Source organism: Mus musculus, chromosome 18, assembly GCF_000001635.26.
Source record: "Mus musculus strain C57BL/6J chromosome 18, GRCm38.p6 C57BL/6J".
In the NCBI taxonomy this organism is placed as follows: Eukaryota; Metazoa; Chordata; class Mammalia; order Rodentia; family Muridae; genus Mus; species Mus musculus.
In genome coordinates, this window is record NC_000084.6 from 37,730,102 (window position 1) to 37,755,494 (window position 25,393).

Genomic DNA, 25,393 nt, shown 5'->3' on the forward strand with positions numbered 1-25,393 from the left:
GAACTCAATTTCTCCAATTCCAAAGTCATTACATTATAATACTGTAGTGCATGGGTAAAGAAACAATATGGTCTATTTGTGTTGCACATGGCTAATCATTTCCCCAGTAAGTTTTAAGAATGAATTGATATAATATAAAGAGTAGGATAGGGACTATACAATTTGGAAATAAGAAAAGGAGAAATTGGGCAGGTTGCACAATATCTGTGCTACACCACTGAGCCAGTCTTCTCAAATGAATATTACCTAAAGAAGCAATAAAGGTTTTCTTTTATTTTCTAATGGGAATGTTAACATTACCAGGAAGAAAGTATGTCTGAGGAATGGGACAATCTGCCTAAATACAAACAAAATAGTTTGCAACAGTACTGATGTTTCCAAACATTATGAAACAGCATTGATAATCTAGAAAAATAAAAATAAGTGAAAGAGCAGTAACAGTTGTTTCAACATATCGTAGCCAACAAAGAAATGATTTGTGAACTTGATAATATAGTAGACTCCGAGAGCAAGACTGATGGCACGCTAGTTGTTAAATTGTCACTCAAAAGGGTAACTAACACTTTGCTTTAAGTAAAAGTACACTGCACCATACGGTGACCAAAGAATGGACCATTATAATGTAGGTTTGCATAAAAACTCAAAGGGGTATTTAAAACATCTTGAAAGAACAAAAAACATATCAAAGAGGTATTTTAACTCGGTTGCTAAATATGTAAATACTAAAATATCATTATTTAGTTAGTCACAATTATTGTATTAATTGGGATGGGGACCAAACAGCAGAGGCTGCAGTTTCATAGTGCGAACTCTGGGCGCCGCTGTTGGCCTGACTGAAGAGGCTGAAGCTCCACTTCTTGCGCAACCGCAGAGCGTTTTCTACGGCTCCCTTTCTCAGCCTTTACACCGCTTCTTTCCGAGAAAAGGAAGAATCGTTTCGTGAACTAGAACTGGTATCAAAGACCGATTGGAGCCCGGAATATCCGCACCACGGAGCTACTTCGTAACCCGGCGTCTCCAGGCTGGTGAGCAAGGAAAGGGGAGCAAGAAGGATGTGGGAGGGCACTGCTGAGAGGGGCCGGGGACAGAGGCGGCCAATGCTCCTTCCCTTCCTGCTGCCTTTGTTCTGCCCCGCGCTCTCTGAGCAGATCCGCTACAAGATCCCCGAGGAAATGCCCACCGGCTCGGTAGTGGGGAACCTCGCCAAGGACCTGGGCTTCAGTGTCCAGGAGTTACCGACTCGAAAGCTACGCATCAGTTCTGAGAAGCCTTACTTCAGTGTGAGCTCAGAGAGCGGAGAGTTGCTAGTAAGCAGCAGGCTGGACAGGGAGCAGATATGCGGGAAGAAGCTGGTGTGTGCTCTGGAATTTGAGGCTGTTGCTGAAAATCCACTGAACTTTTATCATGTGAGTGTGGAGCTGGAGGACATTAATGACCACACGCCAAACTTCACGCACACTTTCTCGGAACTGCAAATAAGTGAGTCTGCTCAACCGGGCACTCGCTTCATTTTAGAAGTAGCAGAAGATGCAGATATTGCCTTAAATTCGCTACAGAATTATAAACTCTCTCCTAGCCCTGGTTTCTCCCTGGTGAATAAAGAAAAACAAGATGGTCGTAAGTACCCGGAATTGGTATTGGAGAAAACTTTAGACCGCGAGCAACAGAATTACTACCGACTAGTCCTGACAGCCTTAGACGGCGGGGATCCTCCCCTAAGTGGCACCACTGAGCTGCGAATCCAAGTCACTGATGCCAACGACAACCCCCCTGTGTTCAACCAGGAAGTGTACAAAGTCCGCCTTCCTGAGAACGTGCCCCCAGGTACAACCGTGCTACGAGTGACAGCTACAGATAAAGATGAGGGCGTGAATTCAGAGATTTCTTATTCCTTTCACAGAGCTGGGCAAGTGTTTGGTCTAAATTCAAAGAGTGGAGAAATTATAACACAGAAAACACTAGATTTCGAAGAAATCAAAGAATATTCTATAGTAGTGGAAGCGCGGGATGGCGGAGGCCTGGTTGCACAATGTACAGTTGAAATTAACATTCAAGATGAAAACGACAACAGACCAGAAATTACTGTCCGTTCTCTGCTAGAGATGATTCCAGAGAACGCACCGCCGGGAACACTAATTGCTTTGATCAAAATACACGACGGAGATTCTGGAGAAAACGGGGAGGTTAATTGTCGACTAGACGATGAAGTGCCCTTTAAAATTATCTCTTCTTCCAAAAACTCGTATAAATTGGTTACGGATAGAGCCTTAGACCGAGAGCTGACTCCAGAATACAATGTGACCATTACGGCCACTGACAGAGGCAAGCCACCCCTTTCCTCCAGCACAAAAGTCACCCTACACGTTGGTGACGTCAATGACAACGCTCCGCTTTTTCACCAGGCCTCCTACTTGGTGTACATAGCTGAGAACAACCCACCTGGAGCTTCCATCGCTCAAGTCAGCGCCTCCGACCCGGATCTGGGATCCAATGGTCATGTCTCCTACTCCATCATAGCTAGTGACCTGGAGCCTAAATCGCTGTGGTCCTACGTGACCGTGAATGCGCAGAGCGGAGTGGTGTTCGCGCAGCGCGCCTTCGACCACGAGCAGCTGCGCTCCTTCCAGCTGACACTGCAGGCGCGGGACCACGGATCGCCCACACTCAGCGCCAACGTGAGCATGCGCGTGCTGGTGGGCGACCGCAACGACAACGCGCCACGCGTTTTGTATCCCGCGCTCGAGCCCGACGGCTCTGCGCTCTTCGACATGGTGCCGCGCGCTGCCCAGCCCGGATACCTGGTAACCAAAGTGGTGGCGGTGGACGCAGACTCGGGACACAATGCCTGGCTGTCCTACCACGTGCTGCAGGCCAGCGATCCCGGGCTCTTCAGCCTGGGACTGCGCACGGGCGAGGTGCGCACAGCGCGTGCCTTGGGCGAAAAGGATGCTGCGCGGCAGCGCCTGTTGGTTGGTGTTCGCGATGGTGGACAGCCACCCCTCTCGGCCACCGCCACGCTGCTTCTAGTATTCGCTGATAGCTTGCAGGAGGCCCTGCCAGACCTCAGTGACCACTCACTGCCCCCTGATCCTCAAGCCGAGCTGCAGTTCTACTTGGTGGTGGCCTTGGCCTTAGTTTCTGTGCTTTTCCTCCTGGCTGTGATTCTAGCCATCGCACTTCGACTGCGACACTCCTCCAGCCCCTCGGTCTGGAATTGCTTTCAGCCTGGATTTTGTTCTGAATCTAAGCCTGTGGTTTTCCCCAACTATAGTGAAGGTACTTTGCCGTATTCCTATAATCTGTATGGTGCACATGCTGGAAAGACCGAGTGTAATTTCCTAAAATGTAGTGAGCCATTAAGTTCTGGACAAGGCCTTCTTTGCCCTGAGTCATCTGGGGCCTTGTTTCCTCTTTGTGATTCCAGTGAGCCGACTTCCCACCCCGAACCTCTAACACCGGTGAGTTCCATTCAAACCTTTGGTTTTTTTCTCTTTTCCTGAACTACACAACTGTCTACATTTACATAGCAAGACAACACCTTTTCAGGACTTGTGAGTACTCTTTGAAAAGTTAATGTGGCTCAGAAAGTGCTGTTTCCCTTCATCAGTCGAGTTGGGTGAATTATGGTATAAAATAAATTCCAGGAAAGAAATTAAAGGTTACAGATTTACAGTGTAGTGCAGTATCCAAGCAGTACTGAGCGTGTGTGCTGTTAGCTTCACAACAAAACAAGTGCACAATTTTTTCAAAGTGATTGAAATGTACCGTTGATTTTCACTTTTTTGAGACAGGCTTGCTATGTAGTATATAGGGTGGCCTTGATACATGACTCACACAGGGTATCCCAGGCTGGCCTGGAAGTTTATAGTATGTGGCAGAGACCAGCCTAGAACAGGAGATACTCCTGTCTCAGCCTCCTGAATGCTGGATTACAGGTCTGGGATACATAGGCAAGCATTAAATTTAGAGTGCATAAACTGCCATGTCATAGTGTCACATGCCTTTAATTCCAGCACTCAGGAGACAGAGGCAGGTCTCTGAGTTGGAAGCCAGCCTGGTGTTAAAGCAAGTTCCAGGACAGCCAGGGCTGAACAGAGAAACCTTTCATGAAACTACTCATTGGCCTTTCATTGATTTCACTAACGGATTCCTTTCTTGTGTTTATTCCTCGTGGTTAGCTTCTTATACTTACCTAACAGATTCATGACTTTGAGCCTCCTAAAAATACATGAAAACTACCTTGTGTATTTGTGGAATGAAAGAGAGTTGCTGAGTTCTTCAGACTCAGCCAAGTCCTATCAGCTTTCAGGAATGTGAAATCCTGAAGGAAAGGAAAGAGTGGGGCTGGGACACAGTGGCAGAGACCTACTCACATGATGCTCTAGGCCCTGGGTTCAATGCCCAGCACAGAAGGGGAAGCTGAGGGAAAGAAGAGAAGATACTATCACTCCTATTTCATTTGTTCTGGTTCTTTTTTTATTTTTGTATGTGCATGAGTGTTTTGTTCGAATGTATGTCTGGACACCATTTGTACACCCAGTGCACAAAGAGTCCAGAAAAGAAAGAGTGTTGGATCCCCTGGGTCTGGAGTTTAGATTGATGTGAGCCACCATGTAGGGCTTGGAAATTGAACCCTGGTCCTCTGGAAAACCAGTCAGTGCTCTTAACTGCTGAGCCATTTCTACATTACCCCCTGTGGTGCTTGACATATAATCTTTAAAGAACAAAGGATAAGGGGAAACACTGGATTCATCTTATAATATGAAGCCACAAAGGCTTTCCAACCATCCTTGTAATGGGGAATTCTGAGTTATTGCCTGATAAGGCAAAAGCTGCTAGTCAGGTATGCATACAAAACTACCATTTTATACTATGCCTTTGTGTTGTTTCTTCTGACAGTAAAATATAGTAATGGCATCTTTACAAACAGATTTCTTCTTTACACAACACCACTTGCCTTTTACCTCTTAGTGGTAAACATTTGTTCTATATTTTGAGTTCTTTTTTTTAAAGATTATTTATTATTTATTTTCTATGTAAGTACACTGTATCCATCTTCAGACACACCAGGAGAGGGCATGAGATCTCATTATGGATGATTGTAAGCCACCATGTGATTGCTTGGATTTGAACTCAGGACCTTCGGGAAAACAGTCAGTGCTCTTAGATGCTGAGCCATCTCCAGTCCTATTTTGAGTTCTTTTTTTGTAAATTATTACTTAAGTTTAAACGACCTTTTGAATAAGAAGTGTATGACTATTTTAAAAATCACATGATTTCTTCTTTTCTTTTCCTTTTGTCCTGGAAATTGAGCTCATAACCTCATGCATGCTAGGCAAGTTCTTTTCTACTGAGCCACATCCCTGCCCTTGAAGCTGTATGAAGGTGATGATGTAGCTCAGTGGTAGAACATTTGCCTCGAACGCTGAGGTTCTAAAGTCCATCTCCAGTCTCTCTCTTTCTCTTGATGACTGATTGAAGTGAAAACTTGCTTTTTCTGAATATTAACTTTTATTTTCCCAATACTTGTACATGTGTCATTTACTCACGTCAAAAGCTAACCCCTTTGTGAAGTAGTAGAAAGTTACATAGTTACATGAAATTTGAAACCCGAATCCTGTCTGACATGGTGACTGCACACCTTTGCCCCAAGACTTGGAAGACAGAGGCAGGCAGGACCTCTCTGAGTTCCAGGACAGCCAGGGCTACACAGTGAGACTCATTCTTTAAACACACACACAAAGAGAGGGGGGGGAGGGAAGAGAGAAACCTAATCTTGTTGAGATTTTAACATTAATAGGTAAGGTGAGAAAATGTATAAATACTGTCCAAGTAGAATTATGTATATAGCACAAAAGTTTTTAAGAAACCATGAACTGTATCATTAAAATGGATAAATCTTATGTCTTATGTGGTAATCCATCTATATACCCATTCAGTTAAATTATGAGCCATGCTGAGTGGTATATGTGTTTAATCCCAGCACTCTGGAGGCATAAACAAGAGGATCTTTGTGAATTTGAGGCCAGGCTGGTCTATATAGCAGTTCCAGACCAGCCAGGGCTACATAATGAGGCCCTGCTAGGAAAAAACTGGAATTAATATAATTATGAAATGAACACACATATCATAAAGTATAAAGAAAACATGAGTGTTATATAACCTTTACACCAAAGTTATTTCTAAAAGTTGTAAAGATATATGCAAACAAAACATCCCAAAAATGAAATTTTAAGGAGAGAGAGAGAGAGAGAGAACAAACCCAAATTTAAAGTAAGTTGGGCTAAAATTAAGCCAAAAATCTTTTGAGAGTTAATACAGAAATATCATTCCACTTCATTTACAACTCAGATATCCACAAATGGTAGTTGCTTTTGAAATACGAATACCCAAAAAATGCTTAGAAAATCTAAAATCACAATAAACAGAGAGCACCAGTTTCTTTAGCAATCATCTATAATCAAATATTTCAGGGGATTACAAGAGAAGAACAAGTGCTCTGGAGGCTGAGGCAGGAGGGTTGCTTGAATACAAGCCTTCAAGACCAGCCTGGGCGACTCAGTTCTTGTAAGACACTTTCTCAAAAGGACAAAAGGTGAAAGGGGAGGAGAAGGGGGTGAAGGAAGAAAGAAACAAAGCAAGGAAAGAAAAAGGGAAGGGGGTTTGGGGAAGAAAAGAGAGTGGGATAGAGAAAGGAAGAGACACTGATGGAGGCAAAGAGAGGGGTGTAATGTCTCAGATGCTGTAGTAACGACTTCCGACTCTGAGCGCCGCTGTTCACCAACACTAAGGAAAACTCCCAGCTCCATCCGGATTTTCCTGTCAGCACCTACACAAAGCCCTGCACATCCTACAAACTGGCTCCGGGACTACAGCAAAATTCAACCTTCTAACTTGGGATGCTCTGGCTTTCTCCTGAGGAATAAGTATCATCTGACAGTTTGAGGAAGAAAAGAAGAGCCTAAGGAGTTAGCGAGCAGAAAGAGCATTCTGAGAAAATTCCGTAGCAAAAGCAACAATGGCTGCTGCCCCCGCCAGACGCCCGCACTGCAGAGAACTGGTCGTCTTGTGTGCACTGCTAGGGATGCTGTGGGAGGCCAGGGCCGGGCAAATCCGCTATTCCGTGCCAGAAGAGACAGAAAAGGGCTATATAGTGGGAAACATCTCTAAGGACCTGGGACTGGAGCCCCGTGAGCTGGCAGAGCGCGGAGTCCGCATCATCTCCAAAGGTAAGACCCAGCTTTTCTCTCTGAGTCCGCGGAGCGGCAGCTTGGTCACCGCAGGCAGGATAGACCGGGAGGAGCTGTGCGCTCAGAGCGCGACTTGTCTCCTAAACTTTAAAGTCCTAGTTGAGGACAGAGTGAAACTTTATGGGGTGGAAGTAGAAGTGGTTGATATCAATGACAATGCGCCAAAATTTGAGGCCGAAAATTTGTTTGTAAAAATCAGTGAAATCGCTGCCCCCGGAGCAAGGTATCCACTCCCAGAAGCGGTTGACCCAGATGTGGGCATAAACTCCCTCCAGAGTTACCAGCTCAGCCCCAATCGCCACTTCTCTCTCCACCTGCAAACTGGAGACGACGGAACTATAAACCCAGAGCTGGTGCTGGAGCGCACCCTGGACCGAGAGGAAGAACCCACTCACCACCTGGTCCTCACCGCCTACGATGGCGGCAACCCACGCCGCTCCAGCACAGCGCTCATCCAGGTCACAGTGTTGGATACTAACGATAATGCCCCTGTTTTCGACCAACCGGTTTACCGCGTGAAAGTCCTTGAGAATGTGGCCCCGGGCACCCTGCTGCTCACAGTGAGAGCTAGCGACCCGGATGAGGGTGCCAATGGGAAGGTGACATACAAATTCCGGAAAATTAATGAAAAGCATTCGCTGTTGTTTCATCTTCATGAAAACACTGGGGAAATGACAGTAGCGAAAAATCTGGACTATGAAGAATGTTCGTTGTATGAAATGGAAATACAGGCTGAAGATGGTGGGGGACTGAAAGGGCGGACCAAAGTGGTAGTTATGGTAGAAGATGTAAATGACAATCGGCCGGAAGTGACCATTACCTCTCTGTTTAGCCCAGTAAGGGAAGATGCGCCCCCAGGGACAGTAATCCTCCTTTTCAATGCTCATGACCAAGATTCTGGGAAGAATGGGCAAGTTGTCTGTTCCATCCAGGAGAACCCATCCTTTAAATTAGAAAACTCAGTAGACGATTACTATAGGTTGTTGACAGCCCAGATCCTTGATCGAGAAAAGGCTTCTGAGTATAACATCACAGTGACAGCAACAGACAGGGGAACCCCATCCATGTCCACAGAAGTTCACATCACCCTGTATGTGGCTGACATCAATGACAATCCTCCTGCCTTCTCTCAAACCTCCTACTCAGTCTATCTCCCCGAAAACAACCCCAGAGGCACCTCCATCTTCTCAGTTAGCGCCCATGACCCTGACGACGAGGAGAATGCTAAGGTTACTTACTCTTTGGTGGAAAACACCATCCAGGGGGCACCACTCTCCTCCTACGTCTCCATTAATTCTGACACTGGCGTGCTCTATGCTCTGCAATCCTTTGACTATGAGCAGTTTCAAAACCTTCAAATGCAGGTGAAGGCGAGTGACAACGGGCACCCGCCACTCAGCAGCAATGTGTCCCTGTCTGTGTTTCTATTGGATCAGAATGACAATGCTCCCAAGATCCTGTATCCCTCCCTCCCGACTGACGGTTCCACTGGTGTGGAACTGGCTCCCCGCTCAGCAGAGGCTGGGTATCTGGTGACCAAGGTGGTGGCAGTGGACAAAGACTCTGGACAGAATGCTTGGTTGTCTTACCGTCTGCTCAAAGCTAGTGAGCCAGGACTTTTCACAGTGGGGCTACGCTCAGGCGAAATACGCACAGCTCGGGCCCTGCTAGAGAGAGATGCACTCAAGCAAAGCCTCGTGGTAGCTGTGCAGGACCATGGCCAGCCACCTCTTTCAGCTACCATCACTCTCACAGTGGCTGTGGCAGACAGCATCCCTGACATCCTAGCTGACTTGGGCAGTATCAACACTCCTGCAGACCCCGATTCTGACATTACTCTCTACCTGGTGGTAGCAGTTGCTGTGGTCTCCTGTGTCTTCCTACTCTTTGTGCTAGTGCTGCTGGCCCTTAGGCTACGGCGCTGGCATGCTTCGCACCTGCTGCAGGATGCAATGGGCGGATCCACTGGGGTACCAACATCACATATTGTGGGTGTGCATGGGGTTCAGACTTTCCTACAAACCTATTCTCAAGAGTTTTCCCTCACACCTGACTCTGGGAAGAGCCACCTGATCTTCCCCCAGCCCAACTACGCAGACACACTCATCAGCCAGGAGAGCTGTGGGAAGAGTGAACCTCTGTGCAGTTCAGTTGAGCCCAAGTTTCCTATTGATGACACTCCTTTGGTTCCTGTGAGTTCTGGGCTTTTTTTTCTTTATTAAGTATGATAATTCTCTCTTAGTCTTGTGGAAGTTACTATTTCCATATTTGTAACCACTCAAGTTTTCATGAGTCTAAGATTCACCCACATCATCTAGGTTTATTGGTCAGACACTGGGATGACTTTCACTTTCTTACAAAACTCCTGTGGATGGGGGCAGTTCTCATTGTCCTGCGTGGAGGAGCTGTTTGGATAGAGTGCCTTGGTTGGGTACAGTCGTTCTCTACAGTCTCTAAGCTACAGTTCTTTTCCTGACATGAATGTATCTTTATTCCCAAAACCCCTCATTGTAGCTCTTGCTCCTAAAACAGTTTCTAGAGTGATACTTTTGTAGGGGTGAACCAAAAAGTTCCCCTTTCTTAGGGAAACAACTGAAAACCCACAGTCTCTGCCTCCACATTTCTGTTTCTGCGACAGGAGAATATCTCAATGAACTATTGCTTTCCCAGACCCCTAAGTCCGTAGAAATTATTTGTGTTTAAAGATCTTTGAGGGAGAAGAGTCGAGCTTCAGCTATCATTTCCAAACCCCAGCAAAGCTTTCTTTCTCTTTTAATGGTGAAAGTTGTAGCATCCATCAAGATAATAGCATTAAAGGCTTGGGTCTCCCAATGCTATATAGTATCGAGCTATGAAAAATGGTTTGACACCCTTCTTTCAAGTGTAGGCTTGCCAAGAGAAGTTGCTAATCTGGGGAATCAAAACTTTGGCTCCAGCTCAATTCTCCAATCTCTGGGAGGAGAAGTCAACCTGAACATGGAGTGTAAGTCAGAAATTATTCTTGGGACATGCGGGAAGAGGTTCTAAGATTTCACTGGATTTTTAACTATTAGGAAAAATAATTTATTACTTAGATTTTTAACCATAATGTCAGCATTCAAGTAACAGATGACATGTAGGAGAACACTTGACAATACACCTTAGAGAGGGGAGTGTTGCTCAGTCATGTGTGAGACACCAGGTTCAAACTGTGTCTGAGAAAAGAAAAGGAAAGAGGTGAAACTAGAAAAGTTTCTATTTACAGCCTGGTGTGGTGGTGCATGCCTTTAACTCCAGCACTCAGGAGGCAGAGGCAGGCAGGTCTCTAAGTTGAAGGCCAGCATGTTCTACAAATCAAGTCCAGGACAGCCAGGGCTATGTAGAAAACCCCATCTGAAAACCTTTTCCTATTGTAAACTTACGTTGCCTAGATCCATTGAAGACTACTGGTGCTTCTATGGATGTAGAAAATTGTGTGCTTAATATGAAGTTTAAATATCTAGATGTTGATATTAAGGTATATTCTGGATATACAATATGATACACAGACATTTTAATCTCTTCAAGCATTTTTTAGTACTACAGGTGTTGCTCCTGGGTAAAGGAGTTGTGCACAGCTCCTGGTTCAATCTACAGCACCTTAGAGAAGAAGCAAAAGAAATCATTCTTTCTTCCTTAAGCTGATAGGAAAAAATAAGAATTCTTTGGGGATCTTATTTTTTTAATAATGACATGAATTTTTAAAATTTCTCTTCTAAGGAATCATATCTATATTCAAATCATGAGTTTAAATGCATGTTAATTTTGGGGAAAGAATAACAGCATAGATACTCGTGATGTGGTAAGTAGATAACTACACAAAACATCACTTCCCTTTTCAATGATGATTAGCATGTATTAACTATGACATTTCCACACTTGTGTGGTGTGTTTCTGTCACACTCACTCTCACATTGCCACCTCCTACCTCTATCCTCCCCACTCCTCCCACCCCTCCCCACTCCTCCCAACTAGCTCTGCTGCTACTTGCATCTCTTTCCTGTGTTTCTGATCAGGAGTTTTTACAGAAACACAGTGAAGACATATTGGTTTGGTTTGGCTTGGTTTAGTTTGGTTTGGTTTGGTTGGCTTTTTGATTCAGGGTCTCATTGTGTCTCTCAGGCTAGTCTCGTGATTGCAGACAAATGATTCCAAACCCAACTGTTCTTTAGTCTAAAAACACAACATAGGTAAGTACACTGATGGCTGAGAAGAGGGTGGGAAATGGCCAGTTCCATTGCTCTTAAACTATGTGTGTAGAAAACAGATTCTAGAATATAAACAGGGTGAAAAATGAAATTATTGGTATTTTTGTCTCGTCTTTTAAAACGTGTTAAATTACACTAAATATTTTGGGTTTTCTTCTGAATAGCCAGAAAATTCAATATACCCAAAACAAAGTTGGCCTTGTGTTTATCACTGTTGAAGTTAGTTGGTCTGATCTGTCTGTGAAGATTCACGACATAATACAGAATGTTCCACAATGTAGTGTAAGTTTCTTTAAAAGCACATAAGTATCCACTGTAACCCCACCGTGAGATTAAAATGTGTGGCTCTTTCATAACCCCATGTTCAGAGCTATACATATATTTTGGGTAGGGATTTCTAAACAAGGTAGACTGCAGTTCCACTCAGAGCCCCTGGGCGCCGCTGTCGGCCAGTGCAGAGCAAGCTCTGATGCCCCGGATCCCTCAGTCTCTAAGCTGCAATTTCCTGCGCAGAAACGAATACACACACCAAGGGGAACTCATACAGACTAAGATACTGATTCCCAGCACAAAACTGGGGTCCCGCTGTCTCGGGCCAAACGGACCTCCACCCTCGTACCCTGCTGTGAAGATCTGAAGATCTACTGGGGGCCTGAGCCAGCAATGGGAGGGAGCAGCGCGCGGAGGAAGCGCCCCGACCGCCCGCAGGTACTGTTTACCCTGCTGCTGCCTTTGTTCTGTCCCGCGCTGGGCCAGCCGGTCCGCTACTCCATCCCCGAGGAGCTGGACCGCGGATCGGTGGTGGGGAAGCTCGCCAAGGACCTGGGGCTCAGTGTCCTGGAAGTGTCGTCTCGGAAGCTGCGGGTCAGCGCTGAGAAGCTGCACTTCAGCGTGGATTCGGAGAGCGGGGACTTACTGGTGAAGGACCGCATAGATCGCGAGCAGATATGCAAAGGGAGGAGAAAGTGTGAGCTGCAGTTGGAAGCTGTGCTGGAAAACCCTTTAAATATTTTTCATGTCGTTGTGGGAATTGAGGATGTTAATGATAATGCTCCTCAATTCGAGAAGAAAGAAACGCGTTTAGAAATCTTAGAAACTGTGGCGGTTGGTACACGAATACCCCTTGAGCCTGCCACTGACCCCGACATAAATTTGAATTCGGTTAAAGATTACCAGATAAGCTCCAACCCTTATTTCTCATTAATGGTTAGAGTTAATCCTGATGGTGGCAAAACCCCAGAGTTGTCTCTGGAGAAACTCCTAGATAGGGAAGAACAGAGGTCTCATCGCTTGATACTGACTGCCTTGGATGGAGGGGACCCACCCCGGAGTGCCACCACTCAGATAGAAATATCTGTAAAGGACAACAATGACAACCCTCCAGTGTTTAGCAAAGAGGAATATTGGGTCAGTGTTAGTGAAAATCTGTCCCCAGGATCCTCTGTGTTGCAAGTGACAGCCACTGATGAGGATGAGGGCGTCAATGCTGAGATACTTTACTACTTTCGGAGCACTGCGCAGAGCACAAGACACGTGTTCTCACTAGATGAGAAAACAGGCGTGATCAAGAATAACCAGTCTCTGGATTTTGAAGACATAGAGAGGTACACCATGGAAGTAGAAGCGAAGGACGGCGGTGGTCTCTCTACACGGTGTAAAATCATCATAGAAGTCCTAGATGAAAATGACAACAGTCCAGAAATCACCATCACCTCCCTTTCTGATCATATCTTGGAGAATTCTCCTCCGGGAGTGGTGGTTGTCCTCTTCAAAACGAGAGATCGGGATTTCGGAGGAAATGGGGAAGTCACGTGTGATATAGGCAAAGACCTGCCTTTCAAGATCCAAGCTTCTTCTAGCAACTACTACAAGTTAGTAACAGATGGAGCCCTAGACCGAGAGCAGAACCCACAGTACAATGTCACCATCACCGCCACGGACAAAGGCAAGCCAGCACTCTCTTCCAGTACAACCATCGTTCTGCACATCACTGACATTAACGACAACGCTCCGGCTTTCCAGAAATCTTCATACATAGTCCATGTGGCAGAGAACAATCCGCCTGGAGCCTCCATCGCTCAAGTCAGCGCCTCCGACCCGGATCTGGGGGCCAATGGTCATGTCTCCTACTCCATCATAGCCAGTGACCTGGAGCCTAAATCGCTGTGGTCCTACGTGACCGTGAATGCGCAGAGCGGAGTGGTGTTCGCACAGCGCGCCTTCGACCACGAACAGCTGCGCTCCTTCCAGCTGACACTGCAGGCGCGCGACCAGGGAAAGCCCTCGCTCAGCGCCAACGTGAGCATGCGCGTGTTGGTGGGTGACCGCAACGACAACGCGCCACGCGTGCTGTATCCCGCGCTCGAGCCCGACGGCTCTGCGCTCTTCGACATGGTGCCACGCGCTGCCGAGCCTGGATACCTGGTAACCAAAGTGGTGGCGGTGGACGCAGACTCAGGACACAATGCCTGGCTGTCTTACCACGTGCTGCAGGCCAGCGATCCCGGGCTCTTCAGCCTGGGACTGCGCACAGGCGAGGTGCGCACAGCGCGTGCCTTGGGCGAAAAGGATGCTGCGCGGCAGCGCCTGTTGGTTGGTGTTCGCGATGGTGGACAGCCACCCCTCTCGGCCACCGCCACGCTGCTTCTAGTATTCGCTGATAGCTTGCAGGAGGCCCTGCCAGACCTCAGTGACCGCTCACTGCCCCCTGATCCGCAAGCCGAGCTGCAGTTCTACTTGGTGGTGGCCTTGGCCTTGATTTCTGTGCTTTTCCTCCTGGCTGTGATTCTAGCCATTGCACTTCGACTGCGACACTCTTCCAGCCCCTCGGTCTGGGGCTGCTTTCAGTCTGGTCTTTGTTCTAAGGCTAGACCAGGGGTTTCTCTCAACTATAGCGAGGGCACTCTACCCTATTCCTATAATCTGTGCGTTGGGCAAACGGGAAAGGCGGAGTTAAATTTTCTGAAATGTAGCGCACCTTTGCCTTCTTCTCAAGAGATCGTTTCCGGTAGTTCTCCTGGGGCCTTAATTCCGCTTCACCTTGGAGATGATTTGACAACACATCCTGAGACTCTAACACCGGTAAGTTTCATTTTTTTTTTCTTTAATAATCCTACTTTCTCTTATTTCGTGTATAGTAACTTCATTTTCGTATCTAGGTTGACATTTGAAAACTCAGTAGCTAATTACCGTCTTCTCAATGGTGAAATGATGACATTTCGTTCATAATAAATTTATCCTTCGGTAGAAAAAAATCGTTAACAAATTGGAGATATTTTGTAAGACTCTGATTGGCAAACAGTGGCAGTAAAGGTCTTGTGGCTGGAGAGGTGGGTCAAGGGAGGGTGAAGAGCACTTGTTGCTCCTACAGAGGATCTGGATTCGGTTCCCAGCACCCACACGGTGACTCACAACCATCACTATGGACTCCAGGGCATAGGGAATCTGACACCTCCTTCTCGATTCCCTGGGCCCCAGGCATGGGCACGTGGTGCATATACACATATGAGGTCCAAACGCTCATACACATAAAACAACTTTTAAAGCAGTAATCTTGGTGTTTAACCAAATAAATGAATAGCCTAGCCAAGCTCCCTACTTAAATGGATGTATGCATCGAGGTTATATGTTTCAATGTCTAAAATGCTGAAGCACGCTGAGCAATCAGAACAGGTGCTCCTTGCCAGGAAACCATTGGCTATCGATTCTTTCTGCCCCCTTTTGGCATCTCCATTTACTTTCACCTTTTGCATCCACCTGGGAGCACTTGGGGAGGTGACTGCGACATCAGCTTCTGCTGATGTCTTCCAGCTTCTGCTCAGGCTCAGATGCGATGCTTGAGAGGTGGCTTGACGTTTTGTTCATAGCTCCAAGGTTTTGTGGTCCCCAAAAGTCAACACAACTGCCCTCGAGGGGCATTCTCCTCTACTTCTAGTTCTTCTGCCTTTCCCATCCTGTTATCCATCTTTTTTCTTAGAACTGCTTCCGTGCCTTTTCTCAATCTCTTCCTCTACATTGAAAGAAACGATTTCCAAGAAGACTGTGAGATCTTCTTGCCTTTTTCCTTTCTGTATGTTTGGGATTTAAGATCTTTGAAAGAAAAAAAAAATTATGGTTGGGCCTGGCCAGTGCCTACCTAAAATTCCAATGCTCAGGGGGCAAAACCCTGGCCTTTCAAAACTGTAACAAAATATTTGAAGAGTGACATGTTGACTGAAACACTTACAAACAACCTGTTTTCAATATGAAAAAAGTGAGCCTGTGACCCCTTCCTGGTGTGGGTGGGCAGGCTAAACTCTAAATGCATACAAAAGAAAGTTCACTTCTTCACACTTCCTGGTAAACTGTCTAGGTGAAGACACTGTTAATATTTGTATCAATGCTCTGATGAAATAGAACACTTGGCATAGAAACGTGCTTATTCAAAACTGTACAGCAGGGCTGGGGTTCAGCTCAAGTGTAGAGCACTTGCCTCACATCGTTTGATTTCCTACATGAAAAAAAAAAAGAGTTCACATCACCAGATCTTTGGTTTTGTTTCAGGTTTGTGCCTGAAATCCTTGTACTGTTTGTTTTACTTTCTAATTATTTGATGAGTTCATTTCTAAATAGCCTAATTAAAATTTCAAAGCCGGGCGTGGTGGCGCACGCCTATAATCCCAGCACTTGGAAGGCAGAGGCAGGCGGATTTCTGAGTTCGAGGCCAGCCTGGTCTACAAGTGAGTTCCAGGACAGCCAGGGCTACACAGAGAAACCCTGTCTTGAAAACAAAACAAAACAAAACAAAACAAACAAACAAAAAACTAAAAAAAAAAAAGATAAAATTTCAAAAAAAATCCTATATAAGAAAAAGTACATCTTTCCAACATGTCAAGGATTACTATCACGCACAAAATGTCCACCATCACGCACAGCGACCAGAAGACCGGCCTTTTACAGGATTCTAAACGAAACAACAATCAAATTAAAGGAAGCTTTAAATCATCTTTCAAAGTGAATTTTATCAAAAGAAATATACCTGTCTCCATGTGAATGAATACCAAAGTTGTAAGATTTTTCAATACAAAATAAACATTACTATGTTTTAAGTTGGTGTGCTTCTGTTGAAAATAAAATCCAAATATTATCAATTTAGCTTATTATACTCTCCAATAAGAAACCTTGAGAAGGGCTCTGATGCAGCTCACTGTTGGAGCTCTTGCCTACGTAAATGTGAAGCCCTGCTTTCAATCTCACGCCCTCTCCAAAAACAAAATAAAACAGAGACACCAAAGGAAATTAAAGTAAACTAAAATAATTCAACAGAAAAATGCATTTGCTGAAATATTATAGTGGGTGCAGTAACTTCTTCCGACTCTGAGCGCCGCTGTTCACCTACGAGGAGCAAAAAGCCACCGGAGCACAGTTGGGATTCTCAGGGTCCAAAAGCTTAAAGCCTCACAGTTCCGGCAAACCGGCTCCTGGGCTGCAACGAAAATTACTCCGCACTTTAAGGTGCTTCCGCTGCGGGAGACCCAAGGGGTCACAGAAAGAAGAAAAGAACCGGGTGAAACACACTGGGCGCCTGGCGGATCGGGAAAAGCTTTGAGAGAATTCCGTAGTCAGAAGACAATGGCCGCTCAAAGGAATCTCTCAGAGCGCACCAAACTGGTCCTCCTTTTCTTATGGATGCCCTGGGAATCCGCAGCTCGGCAGATCCGCTATTCAGTTCCTGAGGAACTAGAGAAAGGCTCTTTTGTGGGCAACATCGCCAAGGACCTGGGGCTGGAGCCCCGCCAGCTGGCGGAACGCGGGGTCCGCATCATCTCCAGAGGTAGGTCTCAGCTTTTCTCTCTGAACCCGCGAGGCGGCAGCTTAGTCACCGCGGGCAGGATAGACCGGGAGGAGCTGTGCGCCCAGAGCGCGCCCTGTCTCGTCAGCTTTAACATCCTTGTTGAAGATAGAGTGAAACTTTTCGGGATAGAAATAGAGGTAACGGATGTCAATGACAATGCGCCAAAATTCCAAGCAGAAACTCTAGATGTAAAAATTAATGAAAATGTCGCCCCAGGAATGCGTTTTCCTCTCCCGGAAGCTACTGATCCGGATGTGGGAGTGAATTCTCTGCAGAGCTACCAGCTCAGCTCCAATAAACACTTCTCCCTAGTCGTTCAGAGCGGTGCTAAGGGCGTCAAGTACCCGGAGCTAGTGCTGGAACAGGCCCTAGATCGTGAGGAAGAGGCGATTCACCACCTGGTCCTCGTGGCCTCTGACGGAGGAAACCCTCCCAGATCGGGCACTGTCCTCATCACTGTGACCGTCTTTGATGCAAATGACAATGCTCCAGTCTTCACCTCCACTGAATACCGCGTGAACATTCCGGAGAACCTGCCTGTGGGCACCCAACTGCTAAAGGTAACCGCCACCGACAAAGACGAAGGTGCCAATGGAGAAGTGACATATGCATTCCGAAAATCGCTGGACACACAATTGTCCAAATTCCAACTAGACAAACATACCGGAGAAATAAAAATTTCTGAAAATCTAGATTATGAAGAAATGAGTTTCTATGAAATAGAAATCCAAGCTGAAGATGGAGGGGCCTATCTTGCAACTGCGAAGGTGCTGATTACAGTAGAAGATGTAAATGACAACAGTCCTGAGGTGACCATCACATCTCTCTTCAGTCCAGTGACAGAAGATTCGCCGGTGGGAACTGTCATAGCCCTACTAAACGTCCATGATTTAGACTCCGGGCAGAATGGAGAGGTAGCCTGTTCCATCTCAGGGAATCTTCCGTTTAAGTTAGAAAAGTCCATTGACAATTACTATAGGCTAGTGACACAAAGAGCCCTTGATCGGGAACAGGTACCCGCTTACAACATCACAGTAACAGCCACTGATGGGGGAAACCCACCTTTGTCAACCAAAGCTGACTTCACTCTGCAAGTGGCAGATATCAACGACAACCCACCTACCTTCTCTCATCCGTCCTACTTTACCTACATCCCAGAGAACAATCCCAGAGGCGCCTCCATCTTCTCAGTGACTGCCCTCGATCCAGACAGCAAAGAGAACGCCCAGATCGTTTACTCCCTGGCTGAAGACACCATTGAGGGGGCGCCACTTTCTTCCTACATATCCATCAACTCAGACACTGGCATCCTGTATGCGCTCTGGTCCTTTGACTATGAGCAGTTTCGTGAACTGCAGGTACAGGTGACTGCCAGCGACAGCGGAAAGCCGCCCCTCCACAGTAATGTGTCGTTGACTCTGTTTGTGCTGGATCAAAATGACAACTCTCCAGAAATCTTGTACCCCACCATGCCCACCGACGGCTCCACTGGGGTAGAGCTTGCTCCCCGCTCAGCAGAGCTGGGCTATCTGGTGACGAAGGTGGTGGCAGTGGACAGAGACTCGGGACAGAACGCCTGGCTGTCCTATCGCCTACTCAAGGCCAGCGAACCAGGGCTCTTCACTGTAGGGCTGCACACGGGTGAGGTGCGCACAGCCCGAGCCCTGATGGAAAGAGATGCTCTCAAGCAGAGTCTAGTGGTGGCTGTGCAGGACCATGGCCAGCCTCCTCTCTCCGCAACGGTCACTTTGACTGTTGCAGTAGCTGACAGCATCCCTGATGTCCTGGCAGACTTGGGCAACCTGGAGCCACCACAGGACTCTGAGGCCTCAAACCTCACACTCTACCTAGTAGTGGCAGTGGCAGCTGTTTCTTGCGTCTTTCTCGCCTTTGTCATTGTGTTGTTGGCACTCAAACTCCGGCGCTGGCACAAGTCTCACGTGCTGCAGTCTTCGAGAGATGGATTGGCTGGCGTGCCTGCCTCTCACTATGTGGGCGTGGACGGGGTGCGCGCTTTCCTGCAGACCTATTCGCACGAGGTTTCCCTCACTGCTGATTCGCGGAAGAGTCATCTGATCTTCCCGCAGCCTAACTACGCAGACACACTCATCAGCCAGGAGAGCTGTGAGAAAAAAGATCCTTTGTCTTTGTTAGATGATTCCAAGTGTCCTGTAGAAGACGCTCCTTTGGTGCCAGTGAGTTCTGATTTTACTTATTCTTTAAACAATTACGAGCCGATTTACCGTTGTGCTTGAGCCCAAATGCTGGAAATGGTAGATCTCTATTTTAAAATCACTTCTCACGGTTCCAGGTTCCAGCTTGCCTCTTGCTAAAACATTAGCGAGTAGAATCTGCTAGTTAAGACTGTACTGGGAACTGTGGTGAAAAATCACCTAGGTTGCCCTAAGGTTGTGTGAGTAGCTTTGGCAGAACCTTGTGTTTTATTGCTGAGTACAACATGGATGCTCCCTACAAGGGAACTAACTTCATGTGGAAGTGTCAGTTGATTTATGTGTCCTCGCTGACCACATGCTGCAACCCTACCACTTTAGCAGACCGGAGCTCTTTTGAAGGCAAGTCTGTTAAAATTAAGTAAATGTCAGAAACAAATGCATTGGCCCCGACAGACACACAAACTAAATCTAAGGCTGTTCGTTGGTGTTCTTAAAGGACAAAACAATATGTCTTTTCGAATACATTTTTTCAAACAATAACTGAATATACGCTTTAGATATTTGAAGTTTTTCATTAATATCCAACCAACAATTCATAACTATGTGCTTAGAATCTTTATAAACATAATCAAGCCCATTAGCCCAGCGGCATTCCTTCTGCATATGATTGTGTGGCATCTTACTATACAGCCTTTTAATTTCACTTTTCTTGCCCGATGATGATTCCAAGAATTTATGCAAGGTTAAATTGAGAATTTTTGTTCTCTTTGTCTTTTTTTTCTCCAAAATTATACATGCCATCGATTAAAGCTAAAATGTAAATATGGGTTGGGGTGGACAGCGTTGCTCACATTCCCAAGAGCAAAAGCTAACCACGTGATGAGGATATTTTCTCTCTAATGTAGAAGAAAACTCAGCCAGCAGAATCTCAAGTGCTGTGACAGAGCTTTACAATAAACTAAGAGGGGGAGGGGAGGGGGAGGGGAGGGGAGGGGGAGGGTGTTTTTCAGAGGGGAAACCAGGAAAGGGGATAACATTTGAAATGTAAATAAAGAAAATATCCAATAAAAAAAATAAAATAAGAGCTAAGAGCAAAGAAAGAATTGCCAGCTCATCAGAAGATCTGAATTCAAGCAAAGATGTTCATGAAACTCTTCTAAACAAATGATTGGTGAAGATATTGCTGAGCACATGTAGTTCAAGAAAAATAGTAATATATTTGATTCGATCTCTGGATTTTTTATTACGCTCCAGAAGTTACTAAAATAAAGAGTACTCTACAGCGTCTCAAAATACACCTGAGACCCTGACACTTTTGTGTCAACTCTTGGCTAGCCATAGATCCGTGGAAGGTAAGTAAAGGCTCTGGAGTTATAATACGATTTATCCATTGAAGTCATTGTCCTACATCTTTGTCCCACAAGAGTAACAATTATTATGTGCATATTTCAGTTCTGTTATTTGTAAAAGTGCAAGCTTCAAGAGCACTCTTTTGACATTGCAAATGTTCTATTAAATTTTTGAGAGCAATGCTGAACATCCTGGATGTTTGGATACAGTCAGGGTTGCATTCCAGTGTCTAAATGTGGGTGCAGGGGTATTTACTTTATAACTAACGAGAGCTAGAGCTGATGGCAAATATAATTGTCCTCAAAAAGAGAGATAGTCATTTCCCGTAGATGACGGACTTGGGTAACAATGGGCCATTGGTCCTGTGGGCCTTCACTTTCTTTCACGCTTTTTAATTTGAAGGAAATACACTTTCAATCTAACCAAAATGAGTATACATGTTTATATATGAAAGAATATTTATTAATAAAAAATTTCACTAGGGAAACAAAATCAATGAGAAAGAAAATTCAAATGTTTTGGCTATCAACTTAACACAGAAAATAAAAGATTCCCCCAAAATCTGAAACGCCAGACTGCAATTCCACTCAGAGCCTCTGGGCGCCGCTGTCGGCCAGTGCAGAGCAAGCTCTGATGCCCCGATCCCTCAGTCTCTAAGCTGCAATTTCCTGCGCAGAAACGAATACACACACCAAGGGGAACTCTCACTCATACAGACTAAGACACCGATTCCCAGGACAAAACTGGGGTCCCGCTGTCCCGAGCCAAAAGGACCTCCACCCTCGTAGGCTGAACTCTCTCCTACTGTGAAGATCTGAAGACCTACAGGGGACCTGAGCCAGCAATGGGAGGGAGCAGCGCGCGGAGGAAGCGCCCCGGCCGCCCGCAGGTACTGTTTATCCTGCTGCTGCCTTTGTTCTGTCCCGCGCTGGGCCAGCCGGTCCGCTACTCCATCCCTGAGGAGCTGGACCGCGGGTCGGTGGTGGGGAAGCTCGCCAAGGACCTGGGGCTCAGTGTCCTGGAAGTGTCGGCTCGGAAGCTGCGGGTCAGCGCTGAGAAGCTGCACTTCAGCGTGGATTCGGAGAGCGGGGACTTACTGGTGAAGGACCGCATAGATCGCGAGCAAATATGCAAAGGGAGGAGAAAGTGTGAGCTGCAGTTGGAAGCTGTGCTAGAAAACCCTTTAAATATTTTTCATGTCGTTGTGGAGATTGAGGATGTTAATGATCACGCTCCTCAATTTCCAAAAGACGAAATAAACCTAGAGATAAGTGAATCCGACAGCCCAGGGGCGAGAACAATTCTGGAGTCAGCAAAAGATCTTGACATTGGTATGAATTCTCTAAGTAAATACCAGTTAAGTCCTAACGACTACTTTTTATTGTTGGTGAAAGACAATCCTGATGGTAGTAAATACCCAGAATTAGAATTGCAAAAGATGCTGGACCGAGAAGCAGAGAGCACACACCACCTGATGCTGACTGCTGTAGATGGTGGGGACCCGCCCCGTACTGGTACTACTCAGCTCCGAATCCGAGTGGTGGACGCCAATGATAACCGCCCAGTGTTCAGCCAAGACGTGTACAGAGTCCGCCTTCCAGAAGACTTGCCTCCAGGAACCACAGTCCTAAGGCTAAAGGCAATGGATCAAGACGAGGGCATCAATGCAGAATTTACATATTCCTTCCTAGGTGTGGCTAACAAAGCCCAGTTCTCTCTGGATCCCATAACAGGAGATATTGTAACTCGCCAGTCGTTGGATTTTGAAGAAGTAGAGCAATATACGATTGATGTGGAGGCAAAGGACCGAGGATCTCTTTCTTCACAGTGTAAAGTAATTATAGAGGTTCTAGATGAGAACGACAACCGCCCAGAAATAATCATCACTTCTCTCTCTGATCAGATTTCGGAGGATTCTCCTTCCGGAACTGTTGTGGCCCTCTTCAAGGTACGGGATCGAGATTCTGGGGAAAACGCAGAAGTCATGTGCAGTTTAAGCGGAAACAATCCATTTAAGATTCATTCTTCTTCCAACAATTACTACAAGTTAGTAACAGATAGCATCCTAGACCGGGAACAGACCCCAGGGTACAACGTTACTATCACAGCCACTGATAGGGGCAAGCCGCCCCTTTCCTCCAGCACAACCATCACTCTGAACGTCGCTGATGTCAACGACAATGCACCTGTTTTCCAACAGCAGGCCTACCTGATAAACGTAGCAGAAAACAACCAGCCCGGTACCTCCATAACCCAAGTCAAAGCATGGGATCCAGATGTGGGATCCAATGGCCTCGTCTCCTACTCCATCATAGCCAGCGACCTAGAACCAAAAGCGCTGTCGTCCTTCGTGTCCGTGAACCAGGACAGTGGAGTAGTGTACGCGCAGCGTGCCTTTGACCATGAGCAGATTCGCTCCTTCCAGCTGACTTTACAAGCGCGAGACCAGGGGTCGCCTGCGCTCAGCGCCAACGTGAGCATGCGCGTGCTGGTGGACGACCGCAACGACAACGCGCCACGCGTGCTGTATCCCACGCTGGAGCCCGATGGCTCTGCACTCTTCGACATGGTACCCCGTGCCGCTGAGCCTGGATACCTGGTCACCAAAGTGGTGGCTGTGGATGCAGACTCAGGACACAATGCCTGGCTGTCTTACCACGTGCTGCAGGCCAGCGATCCCGGTCTCTTCAGCCTGGGGCTGCGCACGGGCGAGGTGCGCACAGCGCGTGCCTTGAGCGACAAGGATGCAGCTCGTCAGCGCCTTCTGGTCGCTGTGCGTGATGGTGGACAGCCACCTCTGTCTGCCACTGCTACACTGCTCCTAGTTTTTGCAGACAGCCTACAAGAAGCGTTGCCAGACCTCGTCGATCATCCCATCCCCTCCGACCCTCAGAGTGAGCTTCAGTTTTACCTGGTGGTGGCTTTGGCCTTGATCTCAGTGCTTTTCCTTCTCGCAGTAATTTTCGCCATTGCTTTGCGCCTGCGACAGTCTTCCAGCCCTTCATCCACTGGTTGCTTTGGGTCGGTTCTTGGTTCCAAATCTAGACCAGTACTTCCACCCAACTACAGCGAGGGAACATTGCCCTATGCCTATAATCTGTGCGTGCCGGGAGATCAACTTAAACCAGAATTTAATTACTTCTCATCCGTTGGAGATTGTCCAGCCGCACAAGATATTCTCAACAAAGATAGCTCCTCGGCACTGTTGGCTAGTATTTTAACTCCTGGTGTTGAAGCAGACGAGAAGACCTTTAACCAGGTATTTAATGTTATGCTTTTTATATTCCGGTACGCCAACGTACTCCTACATAGAGCTACTATTTTAGTGGATGGTTTGTTTTGTTTTGTTTCGTTTGAGACAGGGTCTCTCTGTGTATTCCTGGTTGTTCTGGAATTAGCTGTGTAAACCAGGAGGGCCTAGAATTCATAGAGAGCCGCCTGCCTCTGCTTCCCAAGCGCTGGGATTAAAGGCGTGGACCACTGCACTGGGATCTATTGTAGGAGCTTTAGGATCCTAATAGAAATGTAGGTCAAACTTGTGGGCATCACTGCTTTTGGAAGGGTGTGGGAGTGTGCTATGGAAACAAACTTGTACCTCGTGTGAACCAAAACCAGTTCTATCCAGCATGCAGAAGGTTTGAGGTGCTGAAATACTCTACTATCCAATCGTATTTAATTCTTTGTTTTGTTTTATGAGACAGGGTTTCTCTGTGTAGCCCTGGCTGTCCTGGAACTCACTCTGTAGACCAGGCTGGCCAGAAATCCGCCAACTGCTGGGATTAAAGATGTGCGCCACCACTGTCCGGCCCATATTTAATTCTTAAGGTGTTTTTCTTTTCTTTTCTTTTCTTTTCTTTTCTTTTCTCTTCCTTTCTTTTCTTTTCCTTTCTTTCCTTTTCTTTCTTTTGTTCTTTTTTTAAGTTTGAGCATGTAGTGTGCTCTAGGTCTTGCTTCAATTACCAATTAATTCTCTCCTCCTCCTGACTCTAACACACACAAATATATGAAAAATCTCACGTCAATTTTTCATCAAAATACCTTCTAGTTTTGGATATGATTTACAGGCATATTTTATTATCTTTTAAATGATAACCATAATACTATTAAAATTTTGAATGGAACATTCCGTCGTTATCATACTCATTAAAAATAACTCGTTAAGAATAAAAGCAACGTTGGTGGAAACTGGAGAGATGGCTTAGTGGTTAAGAGCGCCATTACTCTTTGAGAGGACCCAGGTTCGGTTCCCAGCACCCATGACTGGCAGTTTACTACTGCGATAACTCCAGCTCCACCTTCTTCTGGACTTCACATGAACCCATACTTGCCTGTGCACATACTCACAAAGACACATGCATATACTCATAATTAAACTAATAAGATAAAACCTTGAATAAAAAGTAGTAAGAATAATAGCCATGAATCCTACCTGAGGATTTCGTCTGGACCATGCTGGCTTCTCATTCACAAACGCCGCGTCTCTACAGTTAGTAAAACCAGCTGGAATCACAACTAACCTGTGTATTTTAAGTCCCAGTGTTATTTTGAAACGTTTTTTTA

At 46.2% G+C, this 25,393-nt stretch overlaps 19 protein-coding genes across 19 annotated transcripts in view; all 19 read left to right on the plus strand.

Moving 5' to 3' along the window:
* Positions 1-25,393, plus strand: part of Gm37013 (predicted gene, 37013) — an 889,226-nt gene that overhangs the window by 777,454 nt on the left and 86,379 nt on the right. The gene's annotated exons all lie outside the window — the stretch shown is intronic.
* Positions 1-25,393, plus strand: part of Gm38666 (predicted gene, 38666) — an 874,243-nt gene that overhangs the window by 762,471 nt on the left and 86,379 nt on the right. The window lies entirely within an intron of this gene.
* Gm38667 (predicted gene, 38667) overlaps positions 1-25,393 on the plus strand; it is an 868,072-nt gene that overhangs the window by 756,300 nt on the left and 86,379 nt on the right. The window lies entirely within an intron of this gene.
* Positions 1-25,393, plus strand: part of Pcdhga1 (protocadherin gamma subfamily A, 1) — a 180,096-nt gene that overhangs the window by 68,327 nt on the left and 86,376 nt on the right. The window lies entirely within an intron of this gene.
* Pcdhga2 (protocadherin gamma subfamily A, 2) overlaps positions 1-25,393 on the plus strand; it is a 172,944-nt gene that overhangs the window by 61,175 nt on the left and 86,376 nt on the right. The gene's annotated exons all lie outside the window — the stretch shown is intronic.
* Positions 1-25,393, plus strand: part of Pcdhga3 (protocadherin gamma subfamily A, 3) — a 167,539-nt gene that overhangs the window by 55,767 nt on the left and 86,379 nt on the right. The gene's annotated exons all lie outside the window — the stretch shown is intronic.
* Positions 1-25,393, plus strand: part of Pcdhgb1 (protocadherin gamma subfamily B, 1) — a 161,599-nt gene that overhangs the window by 49,830 nt on the left and 86,376 nt on the right. The window lies entirely within an intron of this gene.
* Pcdhga4 (protocadherin gamma subfamily A, 4) overlaps positions 1-25,393 on the plus strand; it is a 156,634-nt gene that overhangs the window by 44,865 nt on the left and 86,376 nt on the right. The gene's annotated exons all lie outside the window — the stretch shown is intronic.
* Positions 1-25,393, plus strand: part of Pcdhgb2 (protocadherin gamma subfamily B, 2) — a 152,014-nt gene that overhangs the window by 40,243 nt on the left and 86,378 nt on the right. The window lies entirely within an intron of this gene.
* The window catches only part of Pcdhga5 (protocadherin gamma subfamily A, 5), a 147,496-nt gene that overhangs the window by 35,727 nt on the left and 86,376 nt on the right, over positions 1-25,393 (plus strand). The window lies entirely within an intron of this gene.
* The window catches only part of Pcdhga6 (protocadherin gamma subfamily A, 6), a 134,770-nt gene that overhangs the window by 23,001 nt on the left and 86,376 nt on the right, over positions 1-25,393 (plus strand). The gene's annotated exons all lie outside the window — the stretch shown is intronic.
* Positions 1-25,393, plus strand: part of Pcdhga7 (protocadherin gamma subfamily A, 7) — a 127,040-nt gene that overhangs the window by 15,268 nt on the left and 86,379 nt on the right. The window lies entirely within an intron of this gene.
* Positions 1-25,393, plus strand: part of Pcdhgb4 (protocadherin gamma subfamily B, 4) — a 121,495-nt gene that overhangs the window by 9,726 nt on the left and 86,376 nt on the right. The window lies entirely within an intron of this gene.
* Pcdhga8 (protocadherin gamma subfamily A, 8) overlaps positions 1-25,393 on the plus strand; it is a 116,168-nt gene that overhangs the window by 4,396 nt on the left and 86,379 nt on the right. The window lies entirely within an intron of this gene.
* Positions 870-25,393, plus strand: part of Pcdhgb5 (protocadherin gamma subfamily B, 5) — a 110,900-nt gene continuing 86,376 nt past the window's right edge. The window contains exon 1 of the mRNA NM_033577.2: positions 870-3,458. Coding sequence (NP_291055.1) covers positions 1,053-3,458 — 2,406 coding nt within the window. The 5' untranslated portion in view covers positions 870-1,052. The remainder of the gene's footprint in view (positions 3,459-25,393) is intronic.
* Positions 6,835-25,393, plus strand: part of Pcdhga9 (protocadherin gamma subfamily A, 9) — a 104,928-nt gene continuing 86,369 nt past the window's right edge. Inside the window, exon 1 of the mRNA NM_033592.3 lies at positions 6,835-9,442. Within this exon, the coding sequence (NP_291070.1) occupies positions 7,019-9,442 (2,424 nt within the window). The 5' untranslated portion in view covers positions 6,835-7,018. The remainder of the gene's footprint in view (positions 9,443-25,393) is intronic.
* Positions 11,993-25,393, plus strand: part of Pcdhgb6 (protocadherin gamma subfamily B, 6) — a 99,780-nt gene continuing 86,379 nt past the window's right edge. Inside the window, exon 1 of the mRNA NM_033578.3 lies at positions 11,993-14,557. Within this exon, the coding sequence (NP_291056.1) occupies positions 12,140-14,557 (2,418 nt within the window). The 5' untranslated portion in view covers positions 11,993-12,139. The remainder of the gene's footprint in view (positions 14,558-25,393) is intronic.
* The window catches only part of Pcdhga10 (protocadherin gamma subfamily A, 10), a 94,855-nt gene continuing 86,376 nt past the window's right edge, over positions 16,915-25,393 (plus strand). Inside the window, exon 1 of the mRNA NM_033593.4 lies at positions 16,915-19,504. Coding sequence (NP_291071.1) covers positions 17,087-19,504 — 2,418 coding nt within the window. The 5' untranslated portion in view covers positions 16,915-17,086. The remainder of the gene's footprint in view (positions 19,505-25,393) is intronic.
* Pcdhgb7 (protocadherin gamma subfamily B, 7) overlaps positions 21,518-25,393 on the plus strand; it is a 90,252-nt gene continuing 86,376 nt past the window's right edge. The window contains exon 1 of the mRNA NM_033579.2: positions 21,518-24,092. Coding sequence (NP_291057.1) covers positions 21,678-24,092 — 2,415 coding nt within the window. The 5' untranslated portion in view covers positions 21,518-21,677. The remainder of the gene's footprint in view (positions 24,093-25,393) is intronic.